General features: G+C 38.5%; 1 protein-coding gene across 1 annotated transcript in view; it reads right to left on the bottom strand.

Moving 5' to 3' along the window:
- Positions 1-22,686, bottom strand: part of LOC308424277 (selection and upkeep of intraepithelial T-cells protein 1-like) — a gene marked incomplete at both ends in the record, with an annotated part of 48,795 nt that extends 26,109 nt beyond the window's left edge. The window contains one exon of the mRNA XM_080921221.1: positions 22,611-22,686. Coding sequence (XP_080777347.1) covers positions 22,611-22,686 — 76 coding nt within the window. The remainder of the gene's footprint in view (positions 1-22,610) is intronic.
- Between the last annotated feature and the right edge of the window lie 648 nt (positions 22,687-23,334).

Below are 23,334 nucleotides of genomic sequence, written 5' to 3'. Positions count from 1 at the left end.
TTTTGGTTTCCTTGCATGATTTTTTTTTGTTTCCCTTGGGCGTATTTCCTTCCTTGTGTTGAATTTTTCAATCTATCATTCTTTCTAGGGCTGAATTTGTGGACAGATATTGTATAAATTTGTACTTGTCCTGGAATATCTTGGTTTATCCATCAACGGTGATTGAAAGTTTTGCTGGATATAGTAACCTTGGTCTGGCATTTGTGTTCTCTAAGGGTCTGTATGATGTCTGTCTAGGATCTTCTAGCTTTCATAGTCTCTGTTGAGAAGTCTGGTGAAATTCTGATTGTCTGCCTTTATATGTTACCTGTTCTTTTTCCCTTCCTGCTTTTAATATTTTCTTTTTGTTTTGAACACTTGATGCTTTGACTATTATGTGTGGGGAGGAATTTCTTTTTTGGTCCCATCTATTTGTAATTCGATAGGCTTTTGTTATATTTTATATATTCTTTTATATTCATCTTGTTCTTAAGGTTAGGGAAATTTTCTTCTATGATTTTGTTGAAGATATTTCCTGTGCCTTTTAGTTGATTTTTTGCACTCTTCTACACCTATTATCCTTAGGTTTGGTCTTTTCATTGTATCCTGGATATCCTGGGTTAAGTGTCTTTTGGGTTTTGCACCTTCTCTGATTGTCTATATTTTCTATGCTGTCTTCAGCCCCTGATATCGTTTCTTCCATCTCTTGCATAGGATTCTGTTGGTGATGCTTTCATGTATGACTTCTGATCTCTTTCCTAGGTTTTCTAACCCAGGGTTGTATTTCTTTTTGTATTTCTTTATTGTATCTATTTCCATTTTCAATTCCGTCACCTATTTGGTTGTATTTTCCTGTAGTTTTTTGAGTGATTTCTCATGGTTCTTCTGTAATTGTTTATTCATGTGCTTCTCGAAGATCTCCATCATCATCTTGAAGTATGATTTTAAGTCTAAATCTTGTTTTTCTGGAGTGTTGGGAAATCCACTATTTTCTGTGGTAGGGAACTGGGTACTGATGTTGCCAGGTTGTCTTGGTTTCTACTGCTTAGGTTCTTGTGCTTTCCTCTTGCCATCTTGTTGTCAATGATTGTAGGTGATATTTTTGTTTCTTACTGGTGCTTGTCTCTCCTGTGGGTCTGAAGGCCTATGGGCTCAGGACAGAGATTACTCATGGGTGTTTGGCTTTTTGTTGACAGGTAGTGATTTCTGATGGTAGTGATTCAGTTTTGTCTTTGTGGGCTTAGCTATGAGAGCTCTTGTGAGGCTGTACTGGGAGCTCAGCCCTCTGCCCACATATCCTGACTCCTAATGGCAGAGACTGGGCACTTTCTCTAGGCTGAGAAGGATCCTTTTCCAGAGAGCACCACAGTCCCTGTGCTCTGAGAACTCCCAGCATTTTCTTGAAGGGCAGCCAGTGGGCCTGTGTGTCAAGCTCACTCTTGCTCCAGGTGGAAAATCTCCTGTGCAGCTAATCTGGGAGCTCAGCTTCCTGAGGGCAGATCCTCACTCCTGGTGGTGGAGACCCAGCCTTCATCTTGGGCTGGAAGGGATCTAGACCAAAAAGGATCCTTTTTCAGTAAGCACCGTGCTCTCCTCACTCTCAGAACTCCCAGTGTTCACTTCCTGGGCCTGTGCCTCAGACTCACCCTTGGTCCAGGTGGAAAAGTGCCTATGCAGCTGATCTGAGAGCTCAACCTCCTGCAGGAAGATCCTGAGTCCTGATGACCTACAAACTGTGTGATTCTTACCTTTGTCCATTGCTGAATAATTCTTATTCATCAAATATCTATCTCCATTCTTCACTCATTATAATGTCTTACCATAGAATGCTCTATCATCTGTCTTCAGAATCACCAGAAAGACACAATATAATACCACCAACTATCTTATTAATTATCTCCTAGTTATTGCTTTTCCTTTTAATAGAAGGTGGAAATAGCATATTCTCTTTGGTTAGAGATTCAGAAATTCTTAAATTTGACATTGAGTCTCTGAATGAAATAAAATGTAGGATACCCATGCTACACTCCACAGACTCAGAAAAGCTTAACAAAAAGAAAGGCTCAAGCTATGATGATTGAATCTCACATAAAAGGGGGAATAAAATATTCATAAGAGGCTAATGGAGGGAATAAATGGGTGGGGAAGAAGGAAAGGGGAGGGAAATGAAAGGACTTAGGATTAGGTGTCCAGAGGAACAAAAGAGACGACCAGATGACCATGAGAATGACCAGTAATTTGCAACTGACAGGAATATCGAGGTGGGGAGCATCTCAAGGATGAGACAGAGACCTCAGATAAATGAGGCACCCAAGAATCAAGAGGGATAACATTAGTTTTGACTCAGAGCACTGAAGAGGTGAAACCTGAAAAGGCCCCCTTTTGTGGCCCGGCAAGAACCCCAATAGAGAGATAGGGACACCAACCCATGCACAAAGCTTTCAACCCAAAATTTACCCTGTCTACAAGAAATGGATGAGGGATATAACTAAGACTAAAGGATTAGCCAACCAATAACTGGCACAACTTGAGACCCATCCTGTGGGCAAGCACCAATCCCTGACACTATTAATGATACTGTTATGCTTGCAGACAGAAGTCTAGCATAGCTGTTTTTGAGATGCTCCACCCAGCAGTTGACTCATACAGATGCAGACATCCACAGCCAAACAGTGGATAAAGCTTGAGGACTCCTGTGGAATAATAGGGAAAAGATTATGGCCTGGAGGAGATAGGAACTCCACAAGAAGACCAACAAGTCAACTAACAAATCTGGACCCTTGGATTCTCAAAGATTGAACAACTAACCAAAGAACATGCACAGACTAGACCTAGGCCTCCCCACACAAATGTAGCAAACAAGCAGCTTGGTCCTCATGTGAATCCAGAACAACTGAAGTGAGGCTATCCCAAAAGCTTTTGCTTATCTGTGGGCTATGTTCCTCTGGCTGGGCTGCCTTGTCTAGCCTCAATGGAAAAGGATATTCCTAGCCCCACAGAGACTTGATATTCCATGGTTGATATACCCAAATGGCCTCTGCCCAGGCCCACCGAGATAAAACAAATTGACCCATAGAAACCCTTGAAAATATTCATTTCATCAATTAAGATTACCTCAGTCTAAATCCACATTTGCTAGTTCAATGTTGATTTTGCGTCATTCCTCCTCTCTCCTGTCTTACAAAATGTTTGGCCCTTCCCCACTCTATACTATCCAATCATGTATCACCTTGATATCAACATTGTCCTTTGTGTTCACTTTTTTTATTTTTTATTTTTCTTTTTTATTGAATATTCTTGGCATTTACATTTCAGATGTTATCTCTTTCCCATAATTCCATTCCCCCTCTCATTGCCTCCATTAAGGTGCTCCCTCTCCTAACCACCCTCTCCCACCTCAGAATATTGACATTCCCCTACAATGGGAAAAGGAGCCTTAGCTGAAACAAAGGCCTCTCCCCCCATTGATGTCAGAAAATGCTATACTCTGCTACATATGTACATCAAGCCATGGATCTTTCCATGCAAACATTGGTTGGTGGTTTAGTTCCTGGAAACTGTGGTGGGTTTGGATAGTTGAGAATTTTGTTCTTTTAATGGAGTTACAGACCCTTTCAGTTCCTTCAGTCCTTTCTATTGCTCCTTCATTGGGGTCCTCATGTTAAGTCTGATGGTTAGCTGCAAGCATTCTCCTCTGTATCAGTTTGGCTCTGACAGAGCCTCTGAGGAGGCATCCATATCAGGTTCTTTCCAGTAAGTACTACTTGGCCTCAGTAATAGTGCTTGGGTTTATTAGGTGCATATGGGGTGTATCCCCAGGTAAGGCAGTCTCTGGATGATCTTTTTTCCAATTCCTGCTCCTCTATTTATCCCTTTATTCTCTTTCATAAACATTTTGTTCTTCCTTCTAAGGAAGACTTAGGCATCCGTATTCTGGCCTTCCTTTTTTTTGAGCTTCATAAGTTCTGTGGATGGTTTCTTGGTATTCCAAGCTTTGGGGGGCTTGTATCCACTTATAAGTGAGTACATAGTATGAGTGTTCCTCTGTGACTGGATTACCTCACTCATAATAATAGCTTCAATTCCATTCGTTTGCCTAGGAATTTCATGAAGCCATTGGTTTTGATAGCTGAGTACTACTCTGTTGTGTATATGTACCACAATTTCTGTACCAATGCCCCTGTTGAAGGACATCTGGGTCTCTTCCAGCTTCTAGCTATTATAAAATAAAGCTGCTATGAACATATTTGTGCATATGTCCTTGTTAGATGCTTGAGAGAATGTGGAGAAAGAGGAACACTCCTCCACTGTTGGGGATTATAAACTGCTACAATTACTCCAGAAATTAGCCTGGCGATTCCTCAGAAACTTGCACATAGTACTACCTGAGGACCCAGCTGTACCACTCCTAGACATATTCCCAAAAGAAGTTCAAACATCTGTTTACTTTAAAAAAAATCTTTTCTCTCAAATATAAGCTAAGCACAACTATTACCAAAAGAAAATCATCTAAATGACTATGTTTTCTCAAAGTTAATTAGCTTGGGTAGGCTATAAACTTTCTCTTCAACTCTGTCAGAAGTCTGAGAATGACCAGATACCTATAAACATAAAAAGCCTAACATGCTTTCTGAACTGAGACAGGTTGTAGAGGTTGTTCAGACAAATCTCCACTATCACAGTCTCCTGTTAGCAACGTGGGAGAGCAAGTCTTCAACCTTCCGGCCCAGGACAAACTAATAAACCTTTGAAATGCAAAGATCTTGAATGTCTGATAATTCTGTAAACCACCCACCTAGCTAAAACAAATTGACCCATAGAAACCCTTCAAAATAGTCATATTTACCTATCTTCAATTAAGATCACCTGTGTCTAAATCGTCTTTAGCATGTTCCATGTTGATTCTGCTTCTTTTCTTCTCTCTTCCACCTTACAAAACTTTGTCTCCATCCCACTCTCTACTGCCCAATCATGTATCACCTTGATATCAATCTACAGGGGAAAGGATATGGGGGAAGTATTGTGGGAGGGGGTGAACAGGAACGGAGTATTGAACATGATGTAAGGTGAATAAATAAAGTTAAATAAGTAATTTGATAATTAGATGGATAGATAGACAAACAGACAGACAGACAGATAGATACATAGATACGTAGATACGTAGATAGATAAAAATGGGCTACAAATGTCTATTCTGATGGCCATGTAATAATATAAGAGTGTGCTTATATAATTAATCCTTAAAAAACAAATGTCTGATCACTGCTAAAAATAATTGTATTTCCTTGGGGACATAAAATCTTCAGACTTTGGCTTGGGAACCTCAGATGAAAAGGACATGAAGCATTTGTGTTTTGTGTCTGGCTTACTTCACTCGATATAACTTTTCTATTTCCATTCATTTTCCTATGCAGTACATAATTTTATTTTGCACAACTGAATATATAGTATACTGTACTATATAAATGCCACATTCTCATTGCCCACTCATTACCTTAAATGCATTACCATTGTTTCCATTTTCTAGCTATTGATAATATAGTAGCAATGAAAACGGATAAAGAAGTATTTGTAGAGCAGTATATTAAGTCCTTAATGCTTAAGGCCATTTTTATTTTGTCTAGTTTTCTTGACTGTTTTCTGAGTAATTTATATAACTATGTAATAATCCTCTAATAGATTAAAATCTGACCAAGAATATCTATTACTTTATGAGCTTCTTTTTCACTCATTTAATTGTTTCCTTGTATGTGCAGAATCTTTCCATGACTACTGATACCCTCCTAATTCAGTGTAATTCTTAACTGTACATTAAATTCATATGTTTAAACCCAGAGGTAGGAACTGAACCTATATACTTTGAGCAGATCTTGGGCGCTGGCTCTGCACACAGTCTGAGAACACGAAAGGAAGCCTAATTCCCAGGTGCTCTAACATGCCCAAGATCACAGGTGAGGAGGCCACAACAGCCCCAAAAACCAGAGTAACTCAGACCCTGCGAAACAGGGACAAAGGAACCCCCAGGGGGCCAGTGGCACAGGTTCCTTGCATTTTGAACCTGTACCCAGAGCAGACCTAAAGTGCTGGCTCTGTACCCACAACTACAACAACCCAAGGGAGCTCAACTCTCTGAAATGCCCAAGTTCACAAGAGTGGCCACATAATCTGCCCTAACAACTGGAGTAACCGGGTCCTCCAGGATTCAGGGACACAGGAAAAGCTACCAATCCCACAGGTTCTTTCCAGTCTGAAACTACACCCTAAACAGATGTGGGGTGCTGGCTCTGCATCACACCTACAACACACAGTTGGAGCCCAACTCCCAGGTCCTCTCAAATGCCTAGAACCACAGGATCACTGAAGCTCAACTCCCAGGAGATCTGAAACACCCCAAAACACTGGAGCTCTGACACACTCAAGATCACAGATGAAGCCACAACATCTTTCTCAATACCCAGTGTAACTGTGACACCCCCCCACACACACACACAGAAACCAGGGAAACACAAACCCCTATCCAGCCAGAGGCAACAGGTTTTCCAATTTGCACCTGTACCAGGAGTAAAGGAAAAGGCTCTGGCTTCGCACTCAATCCTGCAACACCCAAAGAAAGCCTGAATCCTGGGAGCTCTGAAATAACAGAATCTCAGGAGCTTGGTCACACCAGGATATTAGGATCCCAGAGGAAGTTTGACTCCCAGGAGCTCTGGCACACCCAGGATCTCAGGATCACAAGATCACAAAGACAACTGGAATCCAGGCTTCCAACACAACCAGGATCAAAGAAGGGACATGCTTCAGTGAGAGGCAACAAAGGTAGGTAGCACTAGAGATAACAAGATGGTGAGAGGAAAGTGGAAAAAGATAATCAACAGAAACCAAAGCTACTTGGCATCATCAAAACCCAGTTCACCCACTACAGCAAATCCTGGGTGCCCCATCAAACCAGAAAAGCAGGACTGAGATTTAAAATCTCATCTCATGATGATGATAGAGGACTTTAGGAAGGAAATAAATAACTCACTTAAAGAAATACTGGAGAATACAGGTAAACAAGTAGAAGCCCTTAAGGAGGAAACAAAAGCTCCATTAAAAATTACAGGAAAAGACACACAAACATGTGAAGGATATGAACAAAACCATCCAGGATCTAAAAGTGAGAGTAGAAACAATAAAGTAATCACAAAGTGTGAGAACACTGGAGAAAGAAAACCTAGGAAAGAGATCAGAAAACATAGATCCAAGCATCACACACAGAATATAAGAGAGAGAAGAGAGAATCTCAGTTGCATAAGATACCATAAAAAACATTGACACAACAATCAAAGAAAATACAAAAAGCAAAAAGCTCCTAACCCAAAACATCCAAGAAATCTAGAACACAATGAGAGGACCAAACATAAGGACAATAGGTATAGAAGAGGGCAAAGATTCCCAAATTAAAGGACCAGTAAATATACTTCAACAAAATTATAGAAGAAAACTTCCCTAACCTAAAAAAAGGAGCCATGAACATGCAAGAAGCCTACAGAACTCCAAAGAGACTGAACCATAAACTCCTCTGTCACATGAAATGAAAACACGAAATGCACAAAAAAGAATATTAAAAGCAGTAAGCGAAAATGTCAAATAAAATAAAAAAAAAGACCTATCAGAAATATACCAGACTTCTCAACAAAGACTATGAAAACTAGAAGATCCTGGATATATGGCATACAGATCCTAAGAAAACACAAATGCCAGACCAGGCTACCATGCCCAGCAAAACTCAAATTAACATATATGAAGAATTCAAGGCATTGCATGAAGAAACACATTTACAAAATATCTTTCCATAAATTCAGTCCTATAAAGGATAATAGATGCAGAACTCCAAAACAAGGAGGGGGAAAAAAAGAAAATATTCTTTCCTCAACAAATCTAAAACAAGATAGTTACACAAACATAATTCCAACTGTAACAACAAAAATCACAGGAAGCAGTAATCACTACTCCTTAATGTCTCTTGACATCAAAGGACTCAACTCCTCAATAAAAAGACATAGACTAATTGACTAAATAGGTAAATAGGACCAAGAATTTTGCTGCATACAGGAAATGCACCTCAGTGACAAAGACAAAAGCTATCTGAGAGTAAAAGGCTGGAAAATTTTTTCTAAGCAAATAATCCCAAGAAACAAGCTGGTGTAGCAATTGTAATATTGAATAAAATAGATTTTCTGTCAGAAGTCATCAAAAAATATAAAAAGTATACTTCAAAGAAAAAAATCTAACAAGATGAACACTTAATTCTTAATATTTATGCTCAAAAACAAGGGCACCCATATTCATAATAGAAACTTTACTAAAGCTCAAAGCATAGCACTATACCTCACATAATAATAGTGAGAGACTTCAAAACTATGCCCTCAACAATGGACAGACCATGGAAACAGAAAGTAAACTGAGACAGAGTGAAACTAACAGAAGTTATGAACCAAATAGATTTAACAGACATCTATAGGACATGTCATCCTAAACAACAAAAGAATATATCTTCTTCTCAGCACCTCAAGGTACCTTTTCCAAAAATATATCACATAATCGGTCACAAAACAAGCCTTGACACATAAAAAAAAAGGATTGAAATAATCACGTGTGTCCTCACAAATCATCACAGACTAAGGCAATAACATCAATAACAACAAAAACAGGAGAAAACCCACAGACATGTCCAAGCTGAACAATGTTCTGCTCAATAATAACTTGGTCAAGGAAGAAATAAAGACTTTTAAGAATTTAATGAATATGAAGGCACAACATTCCCAAACTTATGGGTCACATTACAAGCAGTACTAAAAAAAAAAACTCATGGCTCTGAGTTCCTCTAAATAGAAAATGGTAAGAATATACACTAACAGCTTGAAAGCAAACCTGAAAGCTCTAAAATAAAAAGAATCAAATACACTAAAAAGGACTGATCAGCAGGAAATAATCAAACTCAGCTGAAATCAAACAAGTTAAAAAAAAAAGACTGCAAGGAATTGAAACTAAGATCTGAATTTTTGAGAAAATTAACAAGATAAAGAAACCCTTAGCCATACTAACCAGAGTGCACAGAGGCAGTATTCAAATTAATAAAATTAGGCATGAAAGGGGAGACATAACATCATAAATTAAGGAAATAAAATCATAGTGTACTTGAGTGACCCCAAAAATTCCACCAGAGAACTCCTACAGCTGATAAACAAGTTCAGCAAAGTGGCCGGATACAAAATTAACTCAAACAAATCAGTATCCTTCCTGTACTCAAAGGACAAACATGTGGAGAAGGAAATTAGGGAAAAGGTACCCTTCACAATCGTTACAAAAACTATGAAATACCTTGGTGTGACTAACTAAGGAAGTGAAGGACCTGTATGACAAGAACTTCAAACCTCTAAAGAAAGAAATTGAGGAGGATCTCAGAAAATGGAAAGATCTCCCATGCTCATGGATTGGAAAGATCAACATCTTAAAAATGGCCATCCTACCAAAAGCAATCTACAGATTCAATGCAATCCCCATCAAAATTCCAACCCAGTTCTTCATGGAATTGGAAAGATCAATGTGCAATTTCATATGGAATAACAAAAGACCTAGAATAGCGAAATCCATCCTCAACAACAAAAAAACATCTGCGGGAATCACTATCCCTGACCTCAAGCTATATTACAAGGCAATTGTGCAGAAAACTGCATGGTACTGGTACAGAAATAGGCAAGTGGATCAATGGAATAGAATAGAAAATCCAGAAACGAGCCCTCATGTATATGGTCACCTGATTTTTGACAAAGGAGCAGTAAACATTCAATGGAAAAGACAGCCTATTCAACAAATGGTGCTGGTCCAACTGGCACTCAACATGCAAAAGAATGAAAATAGACCCGTTCTTATCTCCTTGTACAAAGCTCAAGTGTAAGTGGATTAAAGATCTCCACATTAAACCAGATACACGGGAATTATTAGATGAGAAAGTAGGGAAAACCTTTGAACACATAGGTACAGGAGAAAATTTCCTGAACAAAACACCAATGGCTCAAGCTCTAAGGTCAAAGATTTACAAATGGGACTTAATGAGATTGCAAAGTTTCTGTAAGGCTAAGGACATCGTCAACAAAACAAAACGGCAACCAACAGAATGGGAAAAGATCTTTACCAACACCATATCAGATAGAGGCCTAATATCCAAGGTGTACAAGAAACTCAAAAAGCTAGACACCAGAGAATCAAATAACCCTATTAAAAAATGGGGTACAGAGCTAAACAAATCATTTTCAGTTGAGGAACACCGAATGGCCGAAAAACATCTGAGGAAGTGCTCGACATCCTTAGCCATCAGGGAAATGCAAATCAAAACAACCCTGAGATTCCACCTCACACCAGTCAGATTGGCCAAGATCCAAAACTCAGATGACAGCAGATGCTGGCAAGGCTGCGGAGAAAGAGGAACACTTCTGCACTGTTGGTGGGGTTGCAAGCTAATACAACCACTCTGGAAATCTGTCTGGCGATACCTCAGAAAATTGAATATAGTACTACCTGAAGACCCAGCTATTCCACTTCTGGGCATATACCCCCAGAGACACTTTAATACACAACAAAGATATATGCACCACAATGTTCATAGCGGCTCTATTTATAATAGCCAGAAGCTGGAAGGAACCCAGATGTCCTTCAGAAGACGAATGGATACAAAAATTGTGGTACATACACACAATGGAATACTACTCAGCCACCAGAAACAATGACTTAACCAAATTCTTAAGAAAATGGCTGCATCTAGAGAAGATCATCCTGAGTGAGATAACCCAGTCACAAAAGAACAGACATAATATGCAGTCACTGATAGTGGGATGCTAACCCCAGAGGCTTGCACTCCCCCAGAAACAACTCACAGACTGTATGAAGTCCAAGAAATAAAGAAAACAAAAAAATACATATATTCACAAAACAAGAAGACTTTGACTATTTCCATGTTGCGTTTTGTTTTGCATGTACTTTACGCTTATTGCAACTAGTACGTTTTCAATGCATACTGTCAAGCCCTTGAAAAAAATCAAGTACTGACTAAAAAACATATTCACATGGTTTTATGTAAAATTTATTTTAATGTCTGAAAAAACAGTACTGACAAAAATGTATAATTTTAAGCAAAAAATGTTTAAAATCTTTACATTTATCTCTGTTTTGCAAAATAAAGTCGTTAAAAAAAATTATACAGATCCTACTACAAAAGTCTATACTCAAAAAATAAAAAAAAAAACTGAGAAATCTGGAGGAGATGGACAATTTTCTAGACAGATACCAGGTACCAAAGTTAAATCAGGATCAGATAAAACATCTAAACAGTTCCATAAACCTAAAGAAATAGAAGTAGTCATTAGAAATTTCCTAACCAAGTAAAGCCCAGGACTAGATGGGTTTAGTACAGAATTCTGTCAGACCTTCAAAGAAGACCTAATACCAATACACTTCAAATTATTCCACAAACACTACCAAATTCATTCTATGAATCCACAATTACACTTATACCTAAACCACAGAAAGACCCAACAAAGACAGAGAACTTCAGACAAATTTTCTTCATGAACAACATCAAACCAAAATTTTCAATAAAAATCTCACACACCAAATCCAAGAAATCATCAAAGTGATCATCCATCATGATTCAGGCTACATCCCAGTGTTGCAGGAATGGTTCAATATGGAAATCCATCTACAAATGTAATCCACTATATAAACAAACTGAAAGAAAAAAATCACATGATCAACTCATTAGATTCTGAGAAAGCATATTACAAAATTCAACGCCCTTTATGGTAAAAGTTTTGGAAAAATCAGGAATTCAACACCAGTAACTAAACATGGTAAAAGCAATATACTGCAAGCCAGTAACCAACATCAAATTACATGGAGAGAAATGTGAGGCAATCCCACTAAAATCAGGGACTAGACAAGGCTGTCCACTACCTCCTTAACTATTCAATATAGTACTGGAAATCCTACTCAGAGCAATTAGACAACCAAAGGTCAAAATGATAGGAATTGGAAAGGAAGAAGTTAAAATATCATTATTTACAGATGACATAATAGTACACTTATGTGACCACAAGAATTCCACCAGAGAATTCCTAAACTTTATAAATACTTTCAGCAAATTGATTGGATATAAAATTTACTCAAACAAATCAATAGCCTTCCTCTACTCAAAGCATAAACAAACTGCTCCTCCTTCTCCACATCCTTGTTACCATCTACAAGACAGCTTTTTCAACAAATGGTGCTTTTTCAACTGGAGGTTATCATGTAAAAAAAAAATGCAAACCAATCCATTCTTATCTCCTTATACATAGCTCAAGTCCAAGTGGGTAAAAGACCTCCACATAAAACCAAATACACTAAAACAAATAGAAGAGAAAGTGGGAAAGAGCTTTGAAAACATTACACAGGAAATTTTCCTGAACAGAACACTAATGGTTTATGCTCTAAGATTAACAATAGACAAATGGGACCTCAAAAATTTCAAAGCTTCTGTCAGGCAAAGGACACAGTCAGTAGGACAAACCTGACAACCAACAGACTGGGAAAAAAATCTTTACCAGTCCTACATCCTATAGAGAACTAATGTCCTGTATACACAAGGAATTCAAGAAGTTAGACTCCAGAGAATCAAATAAGTCTATTAAAAATGGAGAACAGAGCTAAGCAAAGAATTCTCCCTGAGGAATATTGAATGGCTAAGAACTACCTAAAGAAATGTTCAGTATCCTTAGTCATGAGAGAAATGCAAAAAAAAAACAACCCTGAGATTCCACCCCACACCAGTCAGAATGGCTAAGATCAAAAACTCAGATGACAGCAGATGCTGGTGAGGATGTGCAGAAAGAGAAATACTCCTCCATTGTTGGTAGGATTGCAAGCTGGTACAACCACTCTGGAATACAGTCTGGCAGTTACTCAGAAAATTGGACATAATACTACCTGAAGACCCAGCTATACCAGTCTTGGGCATAGATATGGAGCAACAGATGCTCCAACATGTAACAAGGACACATGCTTCACTATGTTCATAGCAGCCTTATTTATAATAGCCAAAAACTGGAAAGAACCCAGATGTTCTTCAACAGAGGAATGGCTAGGAAAAATGTGGTATGCTTACACAATAAATTACTACTCAGCTTTTAAAAACAATGACTTATAACATTCTTAGGTAAATCATGTAGCTAGAAAATATCATCCTGAGTGAGGTAACCCAATCACATGATATGCCTTCACTGATAAGTGGATTTTAGCCCAAAGATTCAGAATATCCAAAATACAATTCACAGACAACATAAAGCTCCAAAAGAAGAAAGACCAAAGAGTGGATGCTTCAGTCCTTCGTAGAAGACTAAAAAATACACTCACAGTAGGAAATACAGAGAGTCAGTATGGAGCAGAGACTGAAGTAAATACCATCCAAAGACTGCATACAGACACCAAACCCAGACACTATTGTGGATAGCAAAAACTGCTTGCTGACAGGAGTCTGACATAGCTGTCTCCTGAGAGGCTCAGTTAGAGCGTAACAAATACAGAGCCAAATGCTTCCCCAATGGGGAAGTTATAGAATAGACTGAAGGAGCTTAAGGGGTTTACAACGTTATAGGAAAACAACAATATGAACCAATCAAACTCCCAAGAGTTCCTAGGGACTAAACCAACAACCAAAGAGTACACATAGAATGACTGATGTCTACAGCCACATATGCAACAGACAATAGCCTGGTAGAGCAACAATGGGAGGAGAGGCCCTCGGTCTGATGAAGGCTTAGTGCCCCAGTGTAGGGGAATGCCAGGGTGGGGAGGCAGAAGTGGGTGAGTATGTGGGGGAGCACCTTCAGGAAAGCAGTGCAAGTGGGATGGGATAAGGGGTTCCAGAGTGAGAACCGAAAAAAGAGTAACATTTGAAATGTAAATAAATAAAATATCCAGTTAAGGATATTGTGAAGTTCAAGGAAAAAAAGAATATATTTTAATTAAGATAGAACTATATCACGGGAAAGGCGGCTCCAGCCAGAAAGGCGGCTCGTACAGGCTGAGCTACTGAGACCGGGAACAGATCTTAGGAACTTCTGTTCCCACCCGGAGAGGACTTCAGGTCGCAGAGCAGAGCCTGGCCCAACCACCAGCCGGAAAGGCGGCTCCAGCCAGAAAGGCGGCTCGTACAGGCTGAGCTACTGAGACCTGGAACAGATCTTAGGAACTTCTGTTCCCACCCAGAGAGGACTTCAGGTCGCAGAGCAGAGCCTGGCCAACAACCAGCCGGAAAGGCGGCTCCAGCCAGAAAGGCGGCTCGTACAGGCTGAGCCACTGAGACCTGGAACAGATCTTAGGAACTTCTGTTCCCACCCGGAGAGGACTTCAGGTCGCAGAGCAGAGCCTGGCCCAACCACCAGCCAGAAAGGCGGCTCCAGCCAGAAAGGCGGCTCGTACAGGCTGAGCAACTGGTGAGTGGGAGACCTAGGCTGCGGGGGAGCAGAGGGATCTCTGCGGAGTGCACACGGAAAGGGCACCCCCTGCCCTGACCTGCCCTGTCCTCGCCGATCCAGTAACCGTAAACAGATCTTAGGAACTTCTGTTCCCACCCGGAGACGACTTCAGGTCGCAGAGCAGAGCCTGGCCCAACCACCAGCCGGAAAGGCGGCTCGCACAGGCTGAGCTACTGTGACCAGGAACAAATCTTAGGAACATCTGTTCCCACCCGGAGGTGACTTCAGTAAGCAGAGCAGAGCCTGGCCCAGCTGCCACCCGGAACCTGGGCTGCTGGGGAGTAGAGAGATCTCTGAGGAGTGCACACGGAAAGTGTACCAGGGACACAGACCAAATACAAGGGAAAGGCAAGAACATATCACTGACAACAAAATGGCAAGAGGAAAGAGAAAGAGTATATCCAAAGGAAACCAAGACAATCTAGCAACACCAGAACCCAGCTCTCCGATAGTAGCAAACATAGGAATTCCAAACACTCCAGAGAAAGAAGACACAGACCTGAAAACATACCTCAAGACGCTGATAGAGTTACTTAAACAAGAAAGGGAGGAAAAGCAAAAAGATTCAGAAGCTTTTAAAGAAGAAACAAGAAAAACACTCAAAAAACTCAAAGAACGAGACGAAAACAGAACCAAGGAAATAAAGGAATGGAAGAAGGAAATTAAAACAGAAATTGACACAATAAAAAAGGCACTAAAAGAGATAACCCTAAAGTCAGAACACCAAAAAAAGAAATCAGGAGTCACAGAAGCAAGCATTTCCAACAGATTACAAGAGATCGAGGGGAGAATCTCGGGGGCAGAAGACAACATTGCAAACATAGACAAAACAGCCAGAGAAGATGCAAAAAACAAAAAGCTCCTAACCCAAAATGTCCAGGAAATACAAGACACAATGAGAAGACCGAACCTAAGGATAATAGGAATAGAAGAGGGAGAAGAGTATCAACTAAGAGGCACAGTAAATATCTTCAACAAAATCATAGAAGAAAACTTCCCTACCCTCAAGAATGAGATGACCACGAGCATAAAAGAAGCCTTCAGAACTCCAAATAGGTTGGACCAGAAAAGAAATACCTCCCGACACATAATAGTAAAAACATCAAGTGCCCAAAGTAAAGAAAGAATACTAAAAGCAGTAAGGGAAAAAGGTCAGGTAACTTATAAAGGCAGACCAATCAGACTCACACCCGATTTCTCAGCAGAGACTATGAAAGCTAGAAGAGCCTGGACAGACATCATGCACTCCTTAAGAGAGCACAAGTGCCAGCCCAAGCTGCTATACCCAGCAAAACTATCAATCACCATCGATGGAGAGACAAAGATATTTCAAGACAAATCAAAATTCACACAATATATGACCACAAACCCAGCACTACAATGAATTACAGGTGGAAAACCCAATACAAGGAGGGAAAATACAGCCTAGTAAAAACAAGAAAACTGCTAAACAAGAAAACTAAAAAAAAAAAAAAAAAACACGGACACAACTCAACCCAAAAAAGCAAAAATGGCAGGATACAGAAACAATTATTCCTTGATATCTATTAACATAAATGGGCTCAACTCCCCAATAAAGAGACACAGACTATCAGACTGGATACATAAACAAAATCCAGCCTTTTGCTGCATACAGGAAACTCATCTCAGAGACAGAGACAGACACTATCTCACAGTAAAAAGGTGGGAAGAAAACTTCCAAGCAAACAGCTCCAAGAAGAAAGCTGGAGTGGCTATTTTAATATCGAATAAAGTAAATTTCCAACCAAAAGTTATCAAAAAAGATAAAGAAGGACACTTTTTACTCATTACCGGGAAAATCTGTCAGGAGGAACTCTCAATCCTTAACATATATGCTCCAAATAAAAAATCACCCACATTCATAAAAGAAACTCTACTAAAGCTCAAAAAATACATTTCACCCCACACAATAATAGTGGGAGACTTTAACACCCCACTCTCACCAATGGACAGATCAGGGAAACAAAAACTGAACAAGGACACTGCAAAACTAGCAGAGACTTTGAACCAACTAGAATTAATAGATATATACAGAACATACTATCCTAAAGTAAAAGAATACACCTTCTTCTCACCACCCCATGGCACCTTCTCGAAAATTGACCACATAATTGGACACAGAACGAGCCTTCATCGATATAAGAAGATTGAAATACTCCCATGCATCCTCTCAGATCACCATGGTCTACGGCTGGTCTTTAACAACAACAAAGACAACAAAATGCCCACATACACATGGAAACTAAACAACACTCTGCTAAAGGATAGCAGGGTCAAAGAAGAAATAAAGAAAGAAATTAAGGATTTTCTAGAATACAACGAAAACGAAAACACAACATACCCAAACCTATGGGATGCAATGAAAGCAGTATTGAGAGGAAAACTCATTGCTCTAAGTGCTTCCAAGAAGAAACTGGAGAGAGCTCACATCAGCAACCTGACAGCACAGCTAAAAGCCCTAGAACAAAAGGAAGCAGATTTACCCAAAAAGAGTAGACGGCAAGAAATAATCAAAATTAGGACAGAAATAGACCAAATAGAAACAAAAAAAACCATTGAAAAAATCAACAAAACAAAGAGTTGGTTCTTTGAGAAAATCAACAAGATTGATAAACCCCTAGCCAGACTAACTAAAGGGCAAAGAGAGAGTATCCAAATTAACAAAATCAGAAAGGAAAGTGGTGACATAACAACTGAAACTAAGGAAATTCAAGAAATCATCAGATCCTACTACAAAAACTTATACTCCACAAAATTGGAAAATCTGGAGGAAATGGACGAATTCCTAGACAGATACAAGGTACCAAAGTTGAACCAGGACCAAGTAAACCATCTAAATAACCCTATAACACCTAAAGAAATAGAAGAAGTCATCAAAAGCCTCCCAACCAAAAAAAGCCCAGGTCCAGACAGACGGGTTCAGTGCAGAATTTTATCAGACATTTATTGGGGATATAACACCAATATTCACCAAGCTATTCCAAAAGATAGAATCAGATGGAATATTACCCAACTCATTTTTTGAGGCTACAATAACCCTCGTACCTAAGCCACACAAAGACCCTACAAGGAAAGAGAACTTCAGACCAATCTCACTTATGAACATTGATGCAAAAATACTCAACAAAATCCTTGCAAACCGAATCCAAGAACACATCAAAACCATCATTCATCATGACCAAGTAGGCTTCATCCCTGGGATGCAGGGATGGTTTAACATAAGGAAATCCATCAATGTAATCTACCATATAAACAAACTTAAAGACCAAAATCACATGGTCATCTCACTAGATGCTGAGAAAGCATTCGACAAAATCCAACACCCCTTCATGTTAAAAGTCCTGGAAAGAACAGGAATCCAAGGCCCATATTTAAACATAATAAAAGCAATATACAGCAAACCAACAGCCAACATCAAACTTAATGGCGAGAAACTTGAAGCAATCCCACTAAAATCAGGGACTCGACAAGGCTGCCCACTCTCTCCCTACCTATTCAACATAGTACTGGAAGTCCTGGCTGGAGCAATTAGACAGCAAAAGGAGATCAAGGGGATACAAATCGGAAAGGAAGAGATAAAAACATCACTCTTTGCCGATGACATGATAGTGTACTTGAGTGACCCCAAAAATTCCACCAGAGAACTCCTACAGCTGATAAACAAGTTCAGCAAAGTGGCCGAATACAAAATTAACTCAAACAAATCAGTAGCATTCCTATACTCAAAAAACAAACATGTGGAGAAAGAAATTGGGAAAAGGTACCCTTCACAATAGTTACAAAAACTATGAAATACCTTGGTGTGACTCTAACTAAGGAAGTAAAGGACCTGTATGACAAGAACTTCAAACCTCTGAAGAAAGAAATTGAGGAGGATCTCAGAAAATGGAAAGATCTCCCATGCTCATTGATTGGAAAGATCAACATCTTAAAAATGGCCATCCTACCAAAAGCAATCTACAGATTCAATGCAATCCCCATCAAAATTCCAACCCAGTTCTTCATGGAATTGGAAAGATCAATGTGCAATTTCATCTGGAATAACAATAGACCTAGAATAGCGAAAACCATCCTCAACAACAAAAAAACATCAGCGGGAATCACTATCCCTGACCTCAAGCTATATTACAAGGCAATTGTGCTGAAAACTGCATGGTACTGGTACAGAAATAGGCAAGTGGATCAATGGAATAGAATAGAAGATTCAGAAATGAGCCCTCATGTATATGGTCACCTGATTTTTGACAAAGGAGCAGTAAACATTCAATGGAAAGAGGACAGCCTATTCAACAAATGGTGCTGGTCCAACTGGCACTCAACATGCAAAAGAATGAAAATAGACCCGTTCTTATCTCCTTGTACAAAGCTCAAGTGTAAGTGGATTAAAGATCTCCACATTAAACCAGATACACTGGAATTATTAGATGAGAAAGTAGGGAAAACCTTAGAACACATAGGCACAGGAGAAAATTTCCTAAACAAAACACCAATGGCTCAAGCTCTAAGGTCAAAGATTAACAAATGGGACTTAATGAGATTGCAAAGTTTCTGTAAGGCTAAGGACATCGTCAAGAAAACAAAACGGCAACCAACAGAATGGGAAAAGATCTTTACCAACACCACATCAGATAGAGGCCTAATATCTAAGGTGTACAAGGAACTCAAAAAGCTAGACACCAGAGAATCAAATAACCCTATTAAAAAATGGGGTACAGAGCTAAACAAATCTTTTTCAGTTGAGGAACACCGAATGGCCGAAAAACATCTGAGGAAGTGCTCGACATCCTTAGCCATCAGGGAAATGCAAATCAAAACAACCCTAAGATTCCACATCACTCCAGTCAGATTGGCCAAGATCCAAAACTCAGATGACAGCAGATGCTGGCGAGGCTGCGGAGAAATAGGAACACTTCTCCACTGTTGGTGGGGTTGCAAGCTAATACAACCACTCTGGAAATCGGTCTGGCGATACCTCAGAAAATTGGATATAGTACTACCTGAAGACCCAGCTATTCCACTTCTGGGCATATAGCCCAGAGACACTTTAATACACAACAAAGATATACGCACCACAATGTTCATAGCGGCTCTATTTATAATAGCCAGAAGCTGGAAGGAACCCAGATGTCCTTCAGAAGACGAATGGATACAAAAATTGTGGTACATATACACAATGGAATACTACTCAGCCACCAGAAACAATGACTTAACCAAATTCTTAAGAAAATGGCTGCATCTAGAGAAGATCATCCTGAGTGAGATAACCCAGTCACAAAAGAACAGACATAATATGCAGTCACTGATAGTGGGATGCTAACCCCAGAGGCTTGCACTCCCCCAGAAACAACTCACAGACTGTATGAAGTCCAAGAAATAAAGAAAACAAAAAATATACATATATTCACAAAACAAGAAGACTTTGACTATTTCCATGTTGCGTTTTGTTTTGCATGTACTTTACGCTTATTGCAACTAGTACGTTTTCAATGCATACTGTCAAGCCCTTGAAAAAATTCAAGTACCGACTAAAAAACATATTCACATGGTTTTATGTAAAATTTATTTTAATGTCTGAAAAAACAGTACTGACAAAAATGTATAATTTTAAGCAAAAAATGTTTAAAATCTTTACATCTATCTTTGTTTTGAAAAATAAAATCGTTTAAAAAAAAAAAAAAGAACTATATCACATCCCCCTTTCCTTCCTATAGCCCCTCCCAGTTTCTCTCCTATCCCCTCAAATTAATAACCTCTTTTCCTATATTATTGTTACATATATACATATGTGTATGTATAGGTACCCAAAAATACTTAATTACAACCTTAAAAAATGTATTCGTACACTTTTATGCAAAAATGCTTAAAAATTTGCACATTTATCTTTGTTTTTTAAATAAAGTTTTTCAATAAAATATAATAAAATGAAATCATCATAATAGGAAAAAAGGATATAACACAGAAACAATTCAATTATTAATATTTTTTAAACGACTTTATTTTACAAAACAAAGATAAATGTACAGATTTTAAACATTTTTTGCTTAAAATTATACATTTTTGTCAGTACTGGTTTTCAGATATTAAAATAATTTTTACCTAAAACTATGTGAATATATTTTTTAGTCAGTACTTGATTTTTTCAAGGGCTTGACAGTATGCAACAGAAGTTCCAAATTTCTATTCCTGGGCGCTGGATCAGACAGGGCGGGGCAGGGCAAGGCAGGGGGTGCACTTTCCGTGTGCGCTCCGCAGAGATCTCTCTGCTCCCTGGCAGCCCAGGTCTCCCACCCATCCAGTTGCTCAGCCTCTAAGAGCCGCCGTTCTCAATTATTAATATTAATATTTGTTTAAAAAACTCAAGAAAAAGATCAGAAATGTAAAGGAAATATGACATATATGTACTTTGGAGAAAATGAGAGGTTTTGTGAAATATAGTTGGCATTATTAATTAATTCAAAAAGAAAGTTTAATTAAGAGACTATTTTCTCACCTGTAGATGTCATTAATGATGTTGACACCTGTAAGATGTACCTGACAAGTTTATACATGACAACAGTGCAGAATAGCATTTATAATATCATAGTAAAATGCCAATATATAAACATGAGCCAGCATATCTACTCACAGAAATATGCATGAAAAATATACCTTTAAAATAAATGTAAGAAGTGAATTAGTTTGGCAACTATATTTCTTTGCCTTATGCTAGTTCCCAATAACCACACAAACAATACAAAATTTATTTGAAACTTCTCTTCAACAGTTGAGCAGTTAAATTATCTCCCTTATCTACCTATGCTAATCCAGCTACCTCCAAGCGCCATCCCATAATATTTTCATATTATTATTGATCTGGATCTTTAGGCTTTAGATGTATTTTTGTGATCTGTCTTCGAACAAATTTCACCATTCTCCTGGTAAATCTGATCTCCCTCACTTCTTCCTCTGGCTGATAGAAATCCAGCCTTATTCACTATTCTACCCAGTCATTGGGTGATTTATTGTCATTTACTGACAAGGCAGAAAATAAATGGTAATGATTGTTTATACAATTTTGTGACAGGAGTTTCTTGGTATAAGCACTACAATGCTACGTTTCAGTTGAAACCTGATATGAGACCAAAGAAATCACCATCTGAACAACACAAGTGTTAACTTTATACAGTTTACAAAAACATTATGCCTAAAAATATGTTTACAGCCATATTCACAAGACTCTAAAGACACATGTGTGGCAACCTAGTCAAATGTGAGCCCCAACTAAATAGGATTCAATAAGAATTTTATCACTTAACATGCAACTTTTACTAGAACATCTACATTTCTGTACCATTTGCTGCTTCATATGTTATTTTTTAATTAACCTCCAAAGAATCTATATGTTGACGGTACAAATGCCCTTACAAATCAATGGTCATGATGTCAACTTTCCTTATTTTATTATATTGATTATCCCCAAGAATCCACATCCTTGACCATTTCCTCAAGATAAAAGTGCTATATGAGTCACATTTGTTCAATATAAATACTGAGCTCTAATGAGCTAGAATTTGATGTTCCTCACCCTTGTTTTCTCCCAAGAACCTGGCACAAATCTAAGAAAACAAGACATTCTGGTTGAGAATGAGTACTTCTACCCATGTGGCTACTGTATCTGAATTAAAGTGGACCCCAGGGCTTGAATACTTGGCCTCTAGTTAATGGAACTGCATAGGAAAAATTAAAAAGTGTGTTCCTGTTGAAAGATTTGTGTAACTGGATGGTGGCCTTAGAACCAGTGAACATTCTGCTCAAGATATAAGTTCTTTGTTGTTCTGGCCACAGACATTTGAAGCACCATCATGGACTCTAACCCTTTGAAATGTTCAGCCCAATTAAATGCTTATTTTATAATTTGCCTTGTCTGTAATATTTTATCAGAGAAATAAAAAAGTAACTAATACATTTACCTAGGACCTTAGTAATAATAGTCTTAAAATCCTATCCATTTTATTGTTCCTTACTATTCCTGACAAACTTGATACTGCTAAAGTTATATAGTGAGTGACACATTTATACCTGAGCTTTCTGTGGTCATCTGAAGAAGGAACATGACAACACAATGTCCATAAAAGCACAATTGTCTGGATCCCATTGCACCTGTGACAAACAAGGATACGGGTTACAAAGAATAAAAACATTAAGAATTTGCAGGACTGAAATACAGACTGGGAGAGAAAAATAAATAGATTGGTCACTATAAAAAAGATATTTGTAAAATTCTGCCATTCTTCACCATTTCCAACAGACTTACAAAATGGGTATAAGAAATAGGGGGGTTTCAAAAGTTGAAATAATTATTAGAGAAGATTTTTTGGAGAATTACTGTGTCTTAGCTTAGGAGAAATTCCCCATCTTCCCCATTATTATAAGAGCTGTGAATAAAATTCATGTTCAGGTTCTGATTTAAGAAATACAGAATTGGAAAAACAATGAATAGAAATATTCAATATGCTAAATCTGAACCTAAGTTAAAAAAACTTAAAGGTAGACTGAAATTCATAGACCTGGGGTTAGAAAATTTTTACACTGAAATTAGAGCCTTGCATGGAATAACTATAATTTTCATCATTTTATTGGATATTCTATGCATTTACATTTAAAATGCTATCACCTTCCCCCATCTCATCCTCTTCCCCTGTCCCCTTGCTTCTGTGAAGATGTTCCCACTTCCAACCACCCACCTCTACTTCATCACTTTGGCATTCCACTACACTGGGAAAATGATCCATCAATGGACCAA

Source organism: Micromys minutus (genome assembly GCF_963924665.1).
Source record: "Micromys minutus genome assembly, chromosome: 9".
NCBI lineage: Eukaryota > Metazoa > Chordata > Mammalia > Rodentia > Muridae > Micromys > Micromys minutus.
This window is presented reverse-complemented; position numbering and strand designations above follow the sequence as displayed.